This window comes from Haliotis rubra, unplaced genomic scaffold (assembly GCF_003918875.1).
Source record: "Haliotis rubra isolate DU_JTF1 unplaced genomic scaffold, ASM391887v1 Scf140, whole genome shotgun sequence".
Lineage (NCBI taxonomy): Eukaryota > Metazoa > Mollusca > Gastropoda > Lepetellida > Haliotidae > Haliotis > Haliotis rubra.
Genome location: NW_025765337.1, coordinates 823,573 through 844,056, shown reverse-complemented (window position 1 = coordinate 844,056; position 20,484 = coordinate 823,573). Strand labels below are relative to the sequence as shown.

At 46.2% G+C, this 20,484-nt stretch overlaps 1 protein-coding gene across 1 annotated transcript; it reads right to left on the bottom strand.

Annotated features, from left to right (window-relative positions):
- Positions 1–1,980: 1,980 nt before the first annotated feature.
- LOC124268878 (HHIP-like protein 1) lies at positions 1,981–19,267 on the bottom strand. The gene is made up of 9 exons (XM_046703904.1): positions 19,069–19,267; positions 15,002–15,557; positions 13,552–13,640; positions 13,124–13,314; positions 8,715–8,852; positions 8,202–8,334; positions 2,669–2,805; positions 2,491–2,572; positions 1,981–2,209 (listed from the first exon to the last, which is right to left on the bottom strand). The coding sequence occupies exons 2-9, from the start codon at positions 15,476–15,478 to the stop codon at positions 2,083–2,085; spliced, it is 1,374 nt and encodes a 457-aa protein (XP_046559860.1). The 5' UTR covers positions 15,479–15,557; positions 19,069–19,267; the 3' UTR covers positions 1,981–2,082.
- Between the last annotated feature and the right edge of the window lie 1,217 nt (positions 19,268–20,484).

Here is a 20,484-nt window from a genome sequence, read left to right as displayed (position 1 = left end):
ATGTGTTGTTTCTGTGTACTTGAAGCACCCTGAAAATAACTGACCTGGGTCCACTTAAAGCGAACATGTAATGCACGACGGGTGACCGACACGTCCTGAAGCCTCACATCATGAGAATAGTGACACCTTCTGTTGTGGACATGACATGATGTGATTGGATTTATCTACAAAGAATTGAGTCATCCGAGCAATTTGTGTCCCTGTGTGACAAACAAGCGGGGAGATGTGGCCATTGTAAAATGAAACCACTATGTAGTACAAGTGCTTGCAACTGCTGTTACGAATGAAGGCAAACACTAGTGAAGGATGCCCCTTACTAAGCCTCCGTGAAAAGGTAGACAGCAGAGGCAAGAAGACGACCCCGTCCCACCAGGAACACAAGCGATCCGCGGTTTGGTGATGATCATCTGTCGAAGGACACTTCCAGGAGAGAGAACATTCTATACTAGCCACATAAAGAAACTGTGCACACAGAAAATGCCTTCATAATTGAAATACAACACAGCAAAGACGAAATGATGTAGACACTTTATAAGCTGAAGTATCGGACCACAAGAAAATGTCAAAAGAACATGAACAATATCCGTAACGATGACGTCAGAAGTTCAAAATCGAGTAGGGGGTCACACGACGAAGTCACAAATCATTAACGGGTATGACCACCATGTGCATGAAGCACAACAGTGCAACGACGACGCATAGAGACTACCAAATGAGCATTGGAGGCCTGGGAAATGGTCTGGGGCGTGGTCACTGCTGTCTGGAACCTGTATCTGAGATGAGTCACCCGAATCCACCTGTCCTGTCTTAGCGTCGTTACGTCGGGAACGCACAGAACGTTGGTGGTCGGCGACGTCATTACTGTTTCGATAACGCCTGACCCATGCAGATATCGTGTTACGATGGCATTGGAAATGTGCTGCCACCTGTTGTTGGCTCATTCCTGCTCGACCCATTCCAATGGCTTCATGACGTTGAGCAGATGTTAATCTTGGCATGATGTGCATGTGACTTCTCATGTGAATTTGTGAACGTTTGAATGACCAAAGATCAAGCTTTCGACAGTGACAGCAATTTCAGAGTTTCACATGTTGTGTGCATCTGTACGGGCTGCACGTGCAGTAACACATTTCAAGCCCTTAGGCCACCGTCAATGACGTCACTTCGCCTGGCACGTGCATGAGCGTTTGATTGTCTCCAATACTTGCTATGTTCACAAATGTATTTATGTATAAATACGCTGTGTGCCTATATTAATATTTTCTGTGTGCAGTTTCTTTATGTGGCAAGTATAGTATCACAAAAATCTTGGCAATGTCAGCTCGTGGGTTCCTAACACTTCTGAGATTTGATCAAAAACACTTCAGGCACAAATCGTCTTGTGATAATCGAGGTATGTTTGAAGTTGATTTGATTCAGAAGGTTCTTGCAAAGTTTTGATGAAACTTTGGGTTAACCGCTCGCAGTCCAAACAACAATGAAAACAGTGGAATCAATTGACATCACCACCAGTAGGGAGGACAAACACTGTCATCTGGAATGGTTTGACCTCCGCACCTTGGGATGTGTGGGATCATGATGGACTATCCTTCAACTGGACAGACATATAGCAAGCTAATTATGATGCACATTCGAGGTAATTACGGGATGAAGAGTCTAAGAGACTAAGAGACTACGAGACAACTCAGTCACTGCCACGGCTACAATCTACGAGCGTGTTTTCAAGTCGTTCCGGGCCGCCATATTCTCCGGATCCTGTTCTGTCTGTTCCTTCTGTTCCCAATCACAAAGAAAATTCGAGCCGAAACTCAAGCAACTGTGGAGAACATTTCGGCAACCCAAGAGAATTCTGCGCTGAAATCTTCGACAAAAGCGCACCGATGTGAATGAGACTATATGTAGCATAATACATAATAGATTTAAAGATAAGTAAATGAACTTACCTATGTTTCGTGATTTCTGATAAATTACAACTCGACCTTTGTGTCAGTTTGTGGTTTATTTCTCATCAGATATATTATAATACAGTTGTACAGTTCCCGTCACCGAACACCCCAGCTTATAAGCTAATATACACGATCTTCAGTCGACGGCGTCCTCAACACGCCAGGAAGCAAACCACGTCAGCACCGTCATCATCAACGTTACGACGACGACGACACCAGCTGACTCTCCCCTGCGACCACACCCACAAGTTACAGGCTTCTCCCTGAAACAGAGTAGCAGAATATATCACCTGCAAGAAACACTGTACTTTAATAGTGCTTTGAGGACAGGCCACGTCTTGTAGTTCAATATCCAATCACTGATCCTTAATCCGTGGCATGTTGGATTAACTGTTGACACAGTGAAACCTTTAATGATATCAAAGGTCATCAGGTGGAGTTCTACGACCTTCCAGACTGACCCATGTTCACCAAGAGACTACACCTGTGTTTAATATAAACTGAACTGAACGTTGATGTCCTGGCGAAATATAAAAATACCTACCCAAGTGATGGCACTATTTTCAAAGCTACACCGTCGTCTTTGAACGCCGTAATTGAAGACGTCGACAGAATGTACACCTCTCCTGGAGAAACATAGAATATCATTAGCATATTTGGACGAAAACAAATACACACGGTTGTTGCAGCGTTGGGTGGAGTTTGTAAAAGAGTTTTGTCACCTTGTTCATCTTGACCAAAGGTCAGAAGGAAGTCCCGGGGCTGCTCCCTGGCATCACACGGACAGTGGTGTCGGTCACACACGGGGAGCGGGGACGATGTCCAGCCGTCGCTGCCCTCCAACAACGCTGATATGTTGCTGAAAACACGAGAGCCGCGCAGATGCAGATCATGCAATAAGGTGTACGGACATAGACGCAGAGACACCGCTACATGTACATGTAGAGTATCAGATGCTGACACAGGCGAAGACTAAGACATTACAGTAACAGACGCTGACACAGGCGAAGACTAAGATATTACAGTAACAGATGCTGACACAGGCGAAGACTAAGATATTACAGTAACAGATGCTAACACAGGCGAAAACTTAGACATGGAGAGAGTAACAGATGCTGACACAGGCGAAGACTAAGACATTACAGTAACAGATGCTGACACAGGCGAAGACTAAGATATTACAGTAACAGATGCTGACGAAAGAAGACTAAGACAGGCGTAACAGATGCTAACACAGGCGAAAAACTTACACATGGAGAGACATTACAGCCGAAAACTAGACATTACAGCAGATGACACAGGCGAAGACTAAGATATTACAGTAACAGATGCTGACACAGGCGAAAACTTACACATTACAGTAACAGATGCTGACACAGGCGAAGACTAAGACATTACAGTAACAGATGCTGACACAGGCGAAGACTAAGACACTACACTAACAGATGCCGACACAGGCGAAGACTAAGACATTACACTAACAGATGCTGACACAGGCGAAAACTTAGACATGGATACAGTAACAGATGCTGACACAGGCGAAGACTAAGACATTACAGTAACAGATGCTTACACAGGCGAAGACTAAGACATTACAGTAACAGATGCCGACACAGGCGAAGACTAAGATATTACAGTAACAGATGCCGACACAGGCGAAGACTAAGACATTACAGTAACAGATGCCGACACAGGCGAAGACTAAGATATTACAGTAACAGATGCCGACACAGGCGAAGACTACGATATTACAGTAACAGATGCTGACATAGGCGAAGACTAAGACATTGCACTAACAGATGCTGGCACAGGCGAAGAATAAGATATTACAGTAACAGATGATGACACAGGCGAAGACTAAGACATTACACTAACAGATGCTGACACAGGCGAAAACTTAGACATGGAGACAGTAACAGATGCTGACACAGGCGAAGACTAAGATATTAAAGTAACAGATGCTGACACAGGCGAAGACTAAGATATTACAGTAACAGATGCTAACACAGGCGAAGACTAAGACATTACACTAACATATGCTGACACAGGCGAAGACTAAGACATTACACTAAGAGATGCTGACACAGGCGAAGACTACGACATTAAAGTAACAGATGCTGACACAGGCGAAGACTAAGACATTACACTAACAGATGCTGACACAGGCGAAAACTTAGACATGGAGACAGTAACAGATGCTGACACAGGCGAAGACTAAGACATTAAAGTAACAGATGCTGACACAGGCGAAGACTAAGATATTACAGTAACAGATGCTAACACAGGCGAAGACTAAGACATTACAGTAACAGATGCTGACACAGGCGAAGACTAAGATATTACAGTAACAGATGCTAACACAGGCGAAAACTAAGACATCACAGTAACAGATGCTGACACAGGCTAAGACTAAGACATTACGCTAACAGATGCTGACACAGGCGAAGGTTTAGACATGGAGAGAGTAACAGATGCTGACACAGGCGAAGACTAAGACATTACAGTAACAGATGCTGACACAGGCGAAGACTAAGACATTACAGTAACAGATGCCGACACAGGCGCTGATTAAGACATTACAGTAACAGATGCTGACACAGGCGAAGACTAAGACATTGCAGTAACAGATGCTTACACAGGCGAAGACTAAGATATTACAGTAACAGATGCTAACACAGGCGAAGACTAAGACATTGCAGTAACAGATGCTGACACAGGCGAAGACTAAGACATTACAGTAACAGATGCCGACACAGGCGCTGATTAAGACATTGCAGTAACAGATGCTGACACAGGCGAAGACTAAGACATTACAGTAACAGATGCCGACACAGGCGCTGATTAAGACATTACACTAACAGATGCTGACACAGGCGAAGGTTTAGACATGGGGACACTAACAGATGCCGACACAGTCGAAGACTAAACATTACACAAACAGATGCTGACACAGGCGAAGACTAAGACATCACAGTAACAGATGCTGACACAGGCTAAGACTAAGACATTACGCTAACAGATGCTGACACAGGCGAAGGTTTAGACATGGAGACAGTAACAGATGCCGACACAGGCGAAGACTAAGACATTACACTAAGAGATGCTGATACAGGCGAAGACTAAGACATTACACAAACAGATGCTGACACAGGCGAAGACTAAGACATCACAGTAACAGATGCTGACTCAGGCGAAGACTAAGACATTACACAAACAGATGCTGACTCAGGCGAAGACTAAGACATGGAGCAGTTACCGATACAAAACAGACACGGAGACAGTCACAGATAGAAATACAGACGCATTTCAGATCTAGATGCACATTCAGACATAGAGAAACCACACATCCAGACATAGGGCACCAACATATCTGTCCAAGGAGCTATCACAGATTATCCAGTAGATACACACTACTAGGTGATCACAATACATTCATAACATCAGGGTGACCTCCTTCCAGAGACATGCAAACTTCAATTAAGAGACAGGGGTGACCTCCTTCCAGAGACATACAAACTTCAATTAAGAGACAGGGGTGACCTCCTTCCAGAGACATGCAAGCTTCAATTAAAGAGACAGGGGTGACCTCCTTCCAGAGACATGCAAGCTTCAATTAAGAGACAGGGGTGACCTCCTTCCAGAGACATACAAACTGCAATTAAGAGACAGGGGTGACCTCCTTCCAGAGACATACAAACTTCAATTAAGAGACATGGGGAGACAGGGTGACCTCCTTCCAGAGACATGCAAACTTCAATTAAGAGACAGGGTGACCTCCTTCCAGAGACATGCAAGCTTCAATTAAGAGACAGGGTGACCTCCTTCCAGAGACATGCAAACTTCAATTAAGAGACAGGGGTGACCTCCTTCCAGAGACATACAAACTTCAATTAAGAGACAGGGGTGACCTCCTTCCAGAGACATGCAAACTTCAATTAAGAGACAGGGGTGACCTCCTTCCAGAGACATGCAAACTTCAATTAAGAGACAGGGGTGACCTCCTTCCAGAGACATGCAAACATCAATTAAGAGACAGGGGTGACCTCCTTCCAGGGACATGCAAACTTCAATTAAGAGACAGGGGTGGCCTCCTTCAAGTCACACGGTCGGCCCTATTAGTACGACCGGTGACCTTTGAGCGATACGACCGACACCCTTCACACGGATGGCCTTCACCAAAGGATCAGCAGCAGTTTAACTGTACTGTCCATGAACGTTACGTGGTAAGGTAAGGGATTACACATGTCCTGTACTCACCCTGACATGGCGTGCCCGGTAGTGATAAGGGATTACATGCATCCTGTACATGTCCTGTACTCACCCTGACATGGCGTGCCCGGTAGTGATACCGCCCGTATAGATCAGGAACCGTCTGGACCCTGTGCATATGTCCTGTACTCACCCTGACATTGTCCTGTACTCATCCTGACATGGCGTGCCCGGTAGTGATACCGCCCGTATAGATCAGGGACCGTCTGGACCCTGTACATATGTCCTGTATGTCCTGTACTCACCCTGACATGGCGTGCCCGGTAGTGATACCGCCCTGACCCTGTATATATGTCCTGTACATCCTGACATGGCGTGCCCGGTAGTGATACCGCCCGTATAGATCAGGAACCGTCTGGACCCTGTGCATATGTCCTGTACTCACCCCTGACATGTCCTGTACTCACCCTGACATGGCGTGCCCGGTAGTGATACCGCCCGTATAGATCAGGAACCGTCTGGACCCTGTGCATATATCCTGTACTCACCCTGACATGTCCTGTGCTCACCCTGACATGGCGTGCCCGGTAGTGATACCGCCCGTATAGATCAGGGACCGTCTGGACCCTGTATATATGTCCTGTACTCACCCTGACATGGCGTGCCCGGTAGTGATACCGCCCGTTTAGATCAGGAACCGTCTGGACCCTGTGCATATGTCCTGTACTCACCCTGACATGTCCTGTACTCATCCTGACATGGCGTGCCCGGTAGTGATACCGCCCGTATAGATCAGGGACCGTCTGGACCCTGTTCATATGTCCTGTACTCACCCTGACATGACATTGTCTTGTGCTCACCCTGACATGGCGTGCCCGGTAGTGATACCGCCCGTATAGATCAGGAACCGTCTGGACCCTGTACATATGTCCTGTACTCACCCTGACATGGCGTGCCCGGTAGTGATACCGCCCGTATAGATCAGGAACCGTCTGGACCCTGTATATATGTCCTGTACTCACCCTGACATGGCGTGCCCGGTAGTGATACCGCCCGTACAGATCAGGAACCGTCTGGACCCTGTGCATATGTCCTGTACTCACCCTGACATGTCCTGTACTCACCCTGACATGGCGTGCCCGGTAGTGATACCGCCCGTATAGATCAGGGACCGTCTGGACCCTGTGCATATATCCTGTACTCACCCTGACATGTCCTGTACTCACCCTGACATGGCGTGCCCGGTAGTGATACCGCCCGTATAGATCAGGAACCGTCTGGACCCTGTACATATGTCCTGTACTCACCCTGACATGGCGTTCCCGGTAGTGATACCGCCCGTACAGATCAGGAACCGTCTGGACCCTGTACATATGTCCTGTACTCAACCTGACATGGCGTTCCCGGTAGTGATACCGCCCGTACAGATCAGGAACCGTCTGGACCCTGTACATATGTCCTGTACTCACCCTGACATGGCGTGACCCGGTAGTGATACCGCCCGTACAGATCAGGAACCGTCTGGACCCTGTACATATGTCCTGTACTCACCCTGACGGTAGTGATACCGCCCGTATAGACCAGGAACCGTCTGGACCCTGTACATATGTCCTGTACTCACCCTGACATGGCGTGCCCGGTAGTGATACCGCCCGTACAGATCAGGAACCGTCTGGACCCTGTACATATGTCCTGTACTCACCCTGACATGGCGTTCCCGGTAGTGATACCGCCCGTATAGATCAGGAACCGTCTGGACCCTGTACATATGTCCTGTACTCACCCTGACATGGCGTGCCCGGTAGTGATACCGCCCGTACAGATCAGGAACCGTCTGGACCCTGTATATATGTCCTGTACTCACCCTGGCATGTCCTGTACTCACCCTGACATGGCGGGCCCGGTAGTGATACCGCCCGTATAAATCAGGAACTGTCTGGACCCTGTACATATGTCCTGTACTCACCCTGACATGGCGTCCCAGAGAGAGAACGCTCGTACAGATCAGGGACCGCCACGATCCTGTACACATGCCCCTGAACTCACCCTGTCATGGCGTCACCGTAGAGATAGAGGCCGTACAGATCAGGAAGCGCCTTGCCTCTGTACACATGTCCTCCGACGACAGCGTGGAAGAGGTTCGTGTGACTGTACACGTAGATAGGCAACGCTTCATTCTCTGTAACCAGGGGTACAAGTTTATCAATCGATTGGACATTTCCTAAAGCAGGAAGAAACATGTGATAACATTTGCCGAACGCATCGTGTATTCCTTAGCAAGCCATATTGTATGTGGAGACGTGGGTGCTGACAACCGCTTGCAGTAATCAGACAGTCCAGCTGCCATATATGAAATTTTGCATTTGTTTATTGGTTTAGTCCGTTCACATTCTGACGTTTATATACAATTATATATACAAGGGAGAAACCTGATGACTCTGTACCTGAGTCTCATTCTATGACATGGCCAGGGATTAAACCATTGATCTTCCACTTTCCGCTAAGATGCTGCATCCATGTCATTCTGGAGATGGGAGCGGTAAAGGCCACCTACCTATTGTCCCATTGCCACACTTTGAGCTGTCGAAGCACTCGTTCCTTCCTTGATGTTCCAACCGTAGTTCCGGCCGCTGAGGATGACGTCGATCTCTTCATAAGTTCGCGCTCCCGGATCGCCACAGAAAATACGCCGCTCACCTATAGGAATGAAACCTGACAAAGTCAACCTAGTCAATCCCATAAGTCTTGCACAGCCAGTCACTTGTACATTACTGACACCCCATGTCTTGCACAGCTAGGCACTTGTACATTACTGACACCCCATGTCTTGCACAGTCAGTCACATGTACATTACTGACACCCCATGTCTTGCACAGCCAGGCACTTGTACATTACTGACACCCCAAGTCTTGCACGGACAGTCCCTTGTACCTTACTGACACCCCAAGTCTTGCACAGTCAGTACCTTATACATTACTGACACCCCAAGTCTTGCACAGTCAGTCACTTGTACATTACTGACACCCCATGTCTTGCACAGTCAGTCACTTGTACATTACTGACACCCCAAGTCTTGCACAGACAGTCCCTTGTACATTACTGACACCCCAAGTCTTGCACAGTCAGTCCCTTGTACATAACTGACACCCCAAGTCTTGCAAAGTCAGTCACTTGTACATTACTGACACCCAATGTCTTGCACAGTCAGTCACTTGTACATTACTGACACCCCATCTCTTGCAAAGCCAGTCCCTTGTACATTACTGACACCCCAAGTCTTGCAAAGCCAGTCACTTGTACAGTACTGACTCCAATGTCTTGCACAGCCAGGCACTTGTACATTACTGACTCCCAGGGTCTTGCACAGCCAGTCCCTTGTACATAACTGACACCCCCAAGTCTTGCACAGCCCGTCCCTTGTACATTACTGACACCCCCAAGTGTTGTAAAGCCCGTCCCTTGTACATTACTGACACCCCCAAGTCTTGCACAGCCCGTCCCTTGTACATTACTGACACCCCCAAGTGTTGTAAAGCCAGTCCCTTGTACATTACTGACAACCCCATGTCTTGCAAAGCCAGTCACTTGTACATTACTGACTCCCCAAGTCTTTCACAGCCAGCCCCTTGTACATTACTGACACCCCGAAGTGTTGTAAAGCCAGTCCCTTGTACATTACTGACACCCCATGTCTTGCACAGCCAATCCCTTGTACATTACTGACACCCCAAGTCTTGCAAAGCCAGTCACTTGTACATTACTGACACTCCCAAGTGTTGTAAAGCCCGTCCCTTGTACATTACTGACACCCCCAAGTCTTGCACAGCCAGTCCCTTGTACATTACTGACACCCCAGAGTGTTGTAAAGCCCGTCCCTTGTACATAACTGACACCCCCAAGTGTTGTAAAGCCAGTCACTTGTACATTACTGACACCCCAAGTGTTGTAAAGCCAGTCAATTGTACATTACTGACATCCCAAGTGTTGTAAAGCCAGTCCCTTGTACATTACTGACACCCCAAGTGTTGTAAAGCCAGTCACTTGTACATTACTGACACCCCAAGTGTTGTAAAGCCAGTCACTTGTACATTACTGACACCCCAAGTGTTGTAAAGCCAGTCACTTGTACATTACTGACACCCCAAGTGTTGTAAAGCCCGTCCCTTGTACATTACTGACACCCCCAAGTGTTGTAAAGCCAGTCACTTGTACATAACTGACACCCCAAGTCTTGCACAGCCCTTCCCTTGTACATTACTGACACCCCCAAGTGTTGTAAAGTCAGTCACTTGTACATTACTGACACCCCCAAGTCTTGCACAGCCAGTCCCTTGTACATAACTGACACCCCAAGTCTTGCACAGCCCGTCCCTTGTACATTACTGACACCCCGAAGTGTTGTAAAGCCAGTCCCTTGTACATTACTGACACCCCAAGTGTTGTAAAGCCAGTCACTTGTACATAACTGACACCCCAAGTGTTGTAAAGCCCGTCCCTTGTACATTACTGACACCCCCAAGTCTTGTAAAGCCCGTCCCTTGTACATTACTGACACCCCCACGTCTTGCAAAGCCAGTCACTTGTACATTACTGACACCCCAGAGTGTTGTAAAGCCCGTCACTTGTACATTACTGACACCCCCAAGTCTTGCACAACCAGTCCCTTGTACATTACTGACACCCCAGAGTGTTGTAAAGCCCGTCAGTTGTACATTACTGACACCCCAGAGTGTTGTAAAGCCAGTCCCTTGTACATTACTGACACCCCAAGTGTTGTAAAGCCAGTCCCTTGTACATTACTGACACCCCAAGTGTTGTAAAGCCAGTCAATTGTACATTACTGACACCCCAAGTGTTGTAAAGCCAGTCCCTTGTACATTACTGACACCCCAAGTGTTGTAAAGCCAGTCACTTGTACATTACTGACACCCCAAGTGTTGTAAAGCCCGTCCCTTGTACATTACTGACACCCCAAGTGTTGTAAAGCCCGTCCCTTGTACATTACTGACACCCCAAGTGTTGTAAAGCCAGTCCCTTGTACATTACTGACAACCCCAAGTGTTGTAAAGCCCGTCCCTTGTACATTACTGACACCCCAAGTGTTGTAAAGCCCGTCCCTTGTACATTACTGACACCCCAAGTGTTGTAAAGCCAGTCCCTTGTACATTACTGACACCCCATGTCTTGCAAAGCCAGTCCCTTGTACATTACTGACACCCCAAGTGTTGTAAAGCCAGTCCCTTGTACATTACTGACACCCCAAGTGTTGTAAAGCCAGTCCCTTGTACATTACTGACACCCCAAGTGTTGTATAGCCAGTCCCTTGTACATTACTGACACCCCAAGTGTTGTAAAGCCAGTCCCTTGTACATTACTGACACCCCAAGTGTTGTATAGCCAGTCCCTTGTACATTACTGACACCCCTAGTGTTGTAAAGCCAGTCCCTTGTACATTACTGACACCCCATGTCTTGCACAGCCAGTCCCTTGTGCTCCACACTGGTACAGTAATGGATCGTGACTCGTCATGTCCCATCTGTCTAATGTGACACATGTCCGGACACGGAGCTCTGCAAGTTCTGCAGAGTAAGTAGTAAATGCTACTTCAAACGTGTCTTCATTGGTAGATTTGGTCAGTATAAATGTGAGTCTAATAACGACAAACAATGCTTCTACTCACAGGCTTTCACCATGTTCAGACTCGTACAAAAATAGTCTTGAAAAGGAGGTAAGGGACTACTTCCATGCCTGTAATCCTTTCACCAAGCCTCGGTGGAACCAGCTGGTCACCGATAGAGTTAGAAGCCTCGACATATCTACTCGAATGGACAGAAGACTAATAGACTCTGGCCACTATGCACTGAAATTTAATGTTAGATCTAAACTTATCCATCCTGCATGTAAACCACACGAGAGAAAGTGCACGTGGTACAGTTGTTTATGACCATGTTGTTATTTCATGCTACAAGAACATGTCAGAGAGAGACGAACTGTATGAAAAGGTATTTGACCTGATCGATGTCAAATGCTTTGCTGACTTATGGTCAAAAGATGACGACTCCATTATCTCATTCTTCCTTGGTGGGTTTCCAGACTGTACAGAAGATCTTGAATTTGATACCTGGTGCCAAATGATGCTAATGGTGGTTGATGCTGTCAGTAAAATATGCAATTTCCTGTTTCATTAACTTTTTGATGCGTTTATATATTCACTTGTCTGTAAATATCATGTGATGTCAATATGTTGCTTTGATGTTGTTGAATGGACCCGGTGTGACAGCTGTGAGCCATGATATCTATCAGATATATCGGATTATATCTCCATGTATTCAGTGATGAACTTACGATATTCTTTCATCATCATCACTATCACCATGACAACTTCACAGGTGGTCACAGCGATCGGTATTGTGTTGCCAATAATAATCACTCACTTGATGATGTGCACACACCTTTTTCAAAACGTTACCGGAAACTGGAATTGTAAGCTACATCAGGTTCTAGTCTCAGTTCTATGATAATATGGAGCGGATGAGGGGCACATTACAACCGTGGTGAAGTAGGGCCGAACATGTTACAGTCTACAATAGTCTTGAAGACCGTTATGGGAAATTTCAAAGATGACATTTCTGGGTTTCTGGGTCGCACTTCCTGCACTATGTTGGGTTGAGTTGTTATTCCAACCCATACCCAGGAACAAAGTCGTCATTACACAACATCAGCAGTCCCACACGTTGTGACCATGTGACCATGTGACCATGTGACTATGTGCCTGGGTCACTAGTGCACGGACATAGTCCTACCATCTTGTGCGCCTGAGGGGATCGGGTGGTCAGGGTCGATGGTAGATCGATGCTCATGATGTAAATCACTGGAATATCTGTCCCAGACTCGATTATTTCCAGACCGCCGCCATGAAGCTGGGATATTTCTGTGCGGCGTTAAACAACAGACAAGTCAACACTCACCATGTTTGTCAGCAACTCTGTCCTGACTGCATCGCCACATATTACGACAACCGTATGCGAACACCTCAGGTCTCCATGGTGACTTGTCAACAAACGGGTTGTTATCGGGAATACCGTACCGGAGCGCGGCTCCGCCCATGAAGGTCTGGCCGTCCACGTCAACTCTCAGTATCTTCCCGAGAAGGCTGCTTCTGTATGAGTGAGTGAGTGAGTAATGGTTAGAGCCGCTTTGCATAGCATTTCACTCATATCACGCAGATTGGGAGGACAGCCTGAACTACAAGTCTCGGCAGTAGGTCTCGAGCAAAAACGTGACATATACGGTAGTTTGATAGAAAATATTACATTCAAGAATCGTTCAGGCGAGGTCATGTTTTCCTATTGTGCGGGTTATTTCAAACAATGCAAACTGGCAGTAGTCTACGTACGGGTCCTGTGCATGGTCACGTGGTATGCCATCATCACCAACCCCGTCCCCGACCGATATGTACAGGTAACCGTCATGGCCAAACAGCAGCTGGAATTGGAAACAATATGTACAGGTAACCTAATTGGACCGATATGTACAGGAAACCGTCATGAACAAACAGCAGCTGGAATTGGAAACAATATGTACAGGTAACCTAATTGGACCGATATGTACAGGAAACCGTCATGAACAAACAGCAGCTGGAATTGGAAACAATATGTACAGGTAACCTAATTGGACCGATATGTACAGGAAACCGTCATGAACAAACAGCAGCTGGAATTGGAAACAATATGTACAGGTGACCTAATTGGACCGATATGTACAGGAAACCGTCATGAACAAACAGCAGCTGGAATTGGAAACAATATGTACAGGTGACCTAATTGGACCGATATGTACAGGAAACCGTCATGAACAAACAGCAGCTGGAATTGGAAACAATATGTACAGGTGACCTAATTGGACCGATATGTACAGGAAACCGTCATGAACAAACAGCAGCTGGAATTGGAAACAATATGTACAGGTAACCTAATTGGACCGATATGTACAGGTAACCGTCATGAACAAACAGCAGCTGGAATTGGAAACAATATGTACAGGTGACCTAATTGGACCGATATGTACAGGAAACCGTCATGAACAAACAGCAGCTGGAATTGGAAACAATATGTACAGGTAACCTAATTGGACCGATATGTACAGGTAACCGTCATGAACAAACAGCAGCTGGAATTGGAAACAACTAATACGACCTTGACTTTCGACCTTTACCTTGACATTTACATTGCTGCTGCATTACACGTGACGATGTTCCGGATACCGCAGTACACGTGACGATGTTCCGGATACCGTATTACACGTGACGATGTTCCGGAAACCGCATTACACGTGACGATGTTCCGGAATACCGCATTACACGTGACGATGTTCCGGATACCGTATTACACGTGACGATGTTCCGGAAACCGCATTACACGTGACGATGTTCCGGATACCGCAGTACACGTGACGATGTTCCGGATACCGTATTACACGTGACGATGTTCCGGAAACCGCATTACACGTGACGATGTCCGGAATACCGCATTACACGTGACGATGTTCCGGATACCGTATTACACGTGACGATGTTCCGGATACCGCAGTACACGTGACGATGTTCCAGATACCGTATTACACGTGACGATGTTCCGGAAACCGCATTACACGTGACGATGTTCCGGATACCGCATTACACGTGACGATGTTCCGGATACTCTACAGTTTTTCCGGGTAACAGTGTATCCTGACTGTATCTTCAGTGTAATACCAACTAGCATCACTTTCTATATAGTTACAGACAGTCATGATACATAGACTATCATCGCACAAGAGTGTAATACTATTGTTTTGTGAACACTTACCTGGCCAGCATTCCCAGCGTTAGTTATTTGTTCAATTCTCAACAATATCCTCTCAGTGGTCGGTAGTGCCACATCGTCGACGACGGTAAACTCGCTGACGTACGAGAACTGAACTCCCGAACTGTTTCCAATGTAATACACATAAAGTTTACCATTTGCGTTATAACGAGGGTGCAGGGTAAATCCAAGTAAACCTCTCTGATCAGCTGGAGAGGCTGTCAACACAATCTTATCCGAAATATTCAATAAGACACGTGCTTCCTTGTCACGTGTTTCAAAATATCGTACGATCCCGCGTTGCTCTGCGATATAATACCTCTCGCCCCTGAATTCAATATGGATGGGATTATATAAACCTGAGGTTTCATTTCTTAGACAGACACACGTCTCCGAGGGCGACACGACACCAGGAAGCGATAGCAAGCTAACTGAGAGGCACCATATGGTAGCAGACCCGAGCACATGGCGGGAAGACATGGCGGCTCACTGGACGATCCACTGGTGTAGGTAAACAGATATACGCCCGACAGACTGTGGAGGGCAGATCACAGGACAACTGAAACAGCGAAGGACAAGGTCTGATTAGAACCAATTATAGTAACGTGCTCATCGATTTCCATCTTTGTGGCCTGCGTGGGCATGTCTCCTGCTGCCAGTTTGTTGACAATGGTGAAAGGAGATCGTTCTCCGGGGACCACAGATTATACTCTGCATTCAGAGTCGGGTTACTCGGAGATCCGGGTAACCCAGGCAATTGCGTACCTACACGGCATTAGGTGAGTGAGTGAGCTGGGCTTTCGCATTTGTCATTAATATTCCAGTAATACCCTAATAACATGGTGGAGACAGCAGAAATGGGTTTCACAGATTCGAACTTGGACTTCGTGACGACCTACCACTGTAACCACACCTGCAGACACGCCAGCATGTCGGCGTTGCCGGTTCCGTAAGGGGCGCATGAACTTCACCCCACAACCAACAGCTCCATGGGAGTTGGGTGTTAAGGCTTGGTGACTCAGCTTAATGGTGTCACCATCTATGTCTCAAATGTTTGACCAACTAGGGAAGCTTCTCATCGAATACATACTGCGAACGTTAAGAAACACTGCTTACCATTTGAATAGTGTCACTATTATCACTACAAGTGTTGACACGTTTGCGAGTGAGTGAGTTTAGTTTTACGCCGCACTCAGCAATATTCCTGCTATATGGCGGCGGTCTGTAAATAATCGAGTCTGGACCAGACAATCCAGTGATCAACAGCATGAGCATCGATCTGCGCAATTGGGAACCGATGACATGTGTCAACCAAGTCAGCGAGCCTCACCACGCGATCCCGTTAGTCGCCTCTTACGACAAGCATGGGTTACTGAAGGTTCATTCTAACCCGGACCTTCACGGGTGACACGTTTGTGAACGCTGTTCTATTTTTCTAACTTGTTAAGCTTATAGGTATATGAAGGGGCGGACCTGGTGTTTGTTTGTACCGAACGTTTAGATCCGGGATAAACTGAAGCGGGGTGTTCTCTTTTTGCCTGCACGTATTGTTTAGGGATTAAAATTACTGGACCGTACTAATCCTGCCAAATATGGGGATTAAAATTATAGTCTGCAGTAGAAATGAAAGTATGCCAGCACTTTATCACAGTTTGTTTATTGCATATAGCATCCGCAAATATACGAATATGAGTCATTTGCAAATATGGTGACATTTTTAATTTTACTAATATTGCATGTAACATAATATGCATGCACAATATTGCATGTATACAAATATACGAAAATTAATTATCTGACAAATATAATTAAATTATAAATCAGCAAATACGTTAAATGTCACACCAGGAAATACATATTTATGTGCACTGTGCATTATATACTAAGCAGCAAAAGAAACGTCAGTATTGGAATTTTCCTTCGCAGAAACGGATAACTGTAAATTCATTTAATGTTTTGATTGTATATTTTTGACAGTATCTCCAACTTTATCTGAGCAAAGACATTCCTTCCCAAACTCAGAATGGAACCCAGGAAATGGTCTCAAAAACGCAACCTGATCTCGGAGATGGTACAGTACGGTGTTCTCCATGTTTTTCAAGCAACTCATGCTGCACGTGCTGTTCACAAGGACCAGCCCTATAAAATGGACCCCCAAACCTGGTTGAAACATTCACATTACAACGTCACAGGATGCCGCAACTCAGAGAAACCAGGCGCTAGGAAGACTTGAAGCTGGCCACACTGCACAAGCCGTTGCCAATATCTTCCAGGTCAACGTTCGGACCATCTACAGGCTGCAGCAACGTTTCCGGGCCACCAACACCACAAATGATCGCTCTCGTACTGGCAGACCAAGGGTGACCCAAGACGACAAGACCGTCATGTTGTGCGACAGCATGTACAGAATCCCTTCATGCAGGCATCCGAAACAGCACGCCAGACAGTGGGAACACACGGAAGACCAATCGGTACTGATACAGTACGCCGACGTCTTAACAGCGGGAACCTCCATTGCCGTAGACCTTACCGTGGACCTATCCTCGCCCCTCGTCATCGGCGTGAACGTCTACAGTTTGCCCCCACAACACCAAAACTGGCGATACAGGCAATGGAGAACTGTTCTGTTCAGATGAGAATCGGTACTGCGTATCAACTGCAGATGGCAGAACAAGAATACGGCCAGCGTTACTCAGACCAATGTGTTATGGAAAGAGACTCATGGGGAGGTGCAAACATCATGATATGGGGTGGAATAGGCCTGAACCAGAGAGTGGGTCCTGTGGTGTTCGAGAACCTTGGTCCAGGGAAAGGAGGCGGCATCACAGCGGTGCGCTACATCGACCAAGCGCTCAGACCCCACGTCATACCACATTTCGCACGTCACCGGAACAACATTTTCCAGTATGATAACGCCCGGGCCCATACTACCAGAGCTACACGGGACTTCCATCAGCAGAACGGTGTCAACGTTATGCAGTGTCCAGCCCTTAATCCTGATTTAAACCCAGTTGAACATCTTTGGGATGAAATTCAGAGGAGACTGAATAATGTCATACCAAAGCCGAACACAGCCGATTTATTGCGCCAGGCCTTTCTCAGAGTGTAGTTCCAGGTGCCAATGGCCTTTATCAATCGATTGGTGCACTCATGCATAGACGCTGTGCTGCAGTTATTGCCGCTCGTGGTGGTCATACTAGATACTGAAGTCAAGAGTCTGAATGGACTGCAAACGTTCACGTAATGTCTTGGAATTATGCTGAGTTATTCATTGATGTGTCAGGATATTGTACACAAAAAATATTTTTGATCCGCTTATTATGTCCATTTCTGTAATGATTTGATTACAGTGCCTATCTAATTTTGAATTCGTTCTGACGTTTTTTGCTGCTGAGTATATAATTACATACAATTGTATAATTTGTTTCACATGACATAATATTATTGTCCTTCGTCGACAGGTTTTTGCAATTTAATTCCATTTGTTATCATTTTATAACTTTTTCAGTCACAATATGGCTGAAATATTGCCGATGTGACTACAAATCTTAACTCTCCCACTCACTCACTCACTCACTCACTCACTCACTCACAGCTTCTGTGGTGTATTCTCTTTTTGCCTGCACTTTAATTGGCTATAAGCGAATTAGGATTAACCGTCCAGAACACCCCATCAAGAGGTCCAACATGATAAAGCCACGTCATGCCGCCCCTACAGAACACAAGCCGCCATCGCGGTACACCAGGCCTACAGGTGTGATCAGGTCAAAACACGAATTGTGAATAATGTTAAATGTTTGCTCAAGTCATGAAATGGAATTAGAAATGTTCTCCTAGAAAGTCTTATTTGCAATCTCCTATGCAGCTCAGCGAAACCTGGTGTTATTTACAATGTAAACTATTCTGAGATAGTTCGATCAGGGCCGATGTATAGAGACCTGCGTCCCTGAGCGAGGCTAAACAACAGATCACATGTCGTCATCATGCAGTACGGTAAGGGACATACCCATGATCTGTACCTGGCCTGGCCGGCAGTGAACCCCGCCACACAGCGGCATGGTGGCTCTCACCTGACTGATGTAGGCCTCCACAACTTCTGTTATCCACAACCTCTATAATACGCAACCTGTGTAACAAGATCTTCACGCTTGAACAGTGCTGGATGTCATGGCCCCCGATGTGAATAAAGTGCACGTGATTATTTGCTCGTGCATTCGTCAACAAACAATCACTTTCTCGTGGATGTGTCATCCACTGAATACCCGGATGTCGTACTGTCGGTTTTAAGTGTCGGTGTGTTCAGTGGGTCGTGACAACCCGACATGAGATCAGAGACATGCGAGTATGTGGAGACACCTGGGTGGACTGAAGCATAACAAACAACTGAATGTGTGTAAGACAGTGTGTGTAAGACAGTGTGTGTGATGGTGGCGCTGCGTGGACCCAGCACTCACAGGCCCCGACAACACTGGAGTACAGGGTGTTCAGGTTTATATATACACATTTGTGTCCAGCATCACTTCCAGAGGGTGGACTGTGGCCACCAACGTCAATACCCCGCTGGTACATATATAAGTAACATATAAGAAATATCAAGCATTCATGTGCGATAGGCCATTTCACACTTACTGCAAGATGAGTTATGGTAATAACTGAATAGAGTTGAGTTGGAAAAAACATAGAAACTATGTCTCAATTCAAACCCAATCTTCAATAATAATAATAATAATAGTGAATTTATATAGCGCATTAATCCATGCACAATGCATGCTCTAAGCGCACATATATGTGGGTATTAAGAGTCATTCTAGAAAGGCACTATTAAATAAGTAAGTCTTTAGCTCGGATTGGAAGGAGGCAAGAGATGAAGACTGTCTGAGATTGACTGGGAGATCGTTCCATTCCTTTGGTGCACTGAAAGCAAAGGAACGTTGTCCATAGTTCACAGATTTGACAGATGGAACTTGCAACAGGAGCTTGTTTTCTGACCGCAGTGATCGAGCTGGTTTGTACTCTGTGATCAAATCACACAGATATTGTGGAGCATCTTCAGACAGGCATCGATACACATGACACAAGATCTTATAGCTGATTCTCTGTCGGATGGGCAGCCAGTGTAAGTCATGTAAGATGGGGGTGATATGGTCGTACTTCCTGCAGCTGGAGACTATCCGAGCAGCTGTATTCTGGATGTGCTGTAGTTTGTTGGTAACAGACTTGGGTGCACCGGCAAGGAGGCTGTTACAGTAATCAATCCTAGATGTTACCAGGGTGAGAATCAGGATGATAAGTGATTCTTTGGTCAGGTACTTTCTGATGTTGCTGATATTCCTCAGTTGGAAAGAGCAAACTCGGGAGATGTGGCTGACATGTTGCTTCATGGACAGTTCTGAGTCCAAAACAACACCCAAGTTCTTCACAGAACGAGTGACATCAATACTTGAGCTTCCGATCTGAACTACGGTGAGACCTGACTGGGTACATCT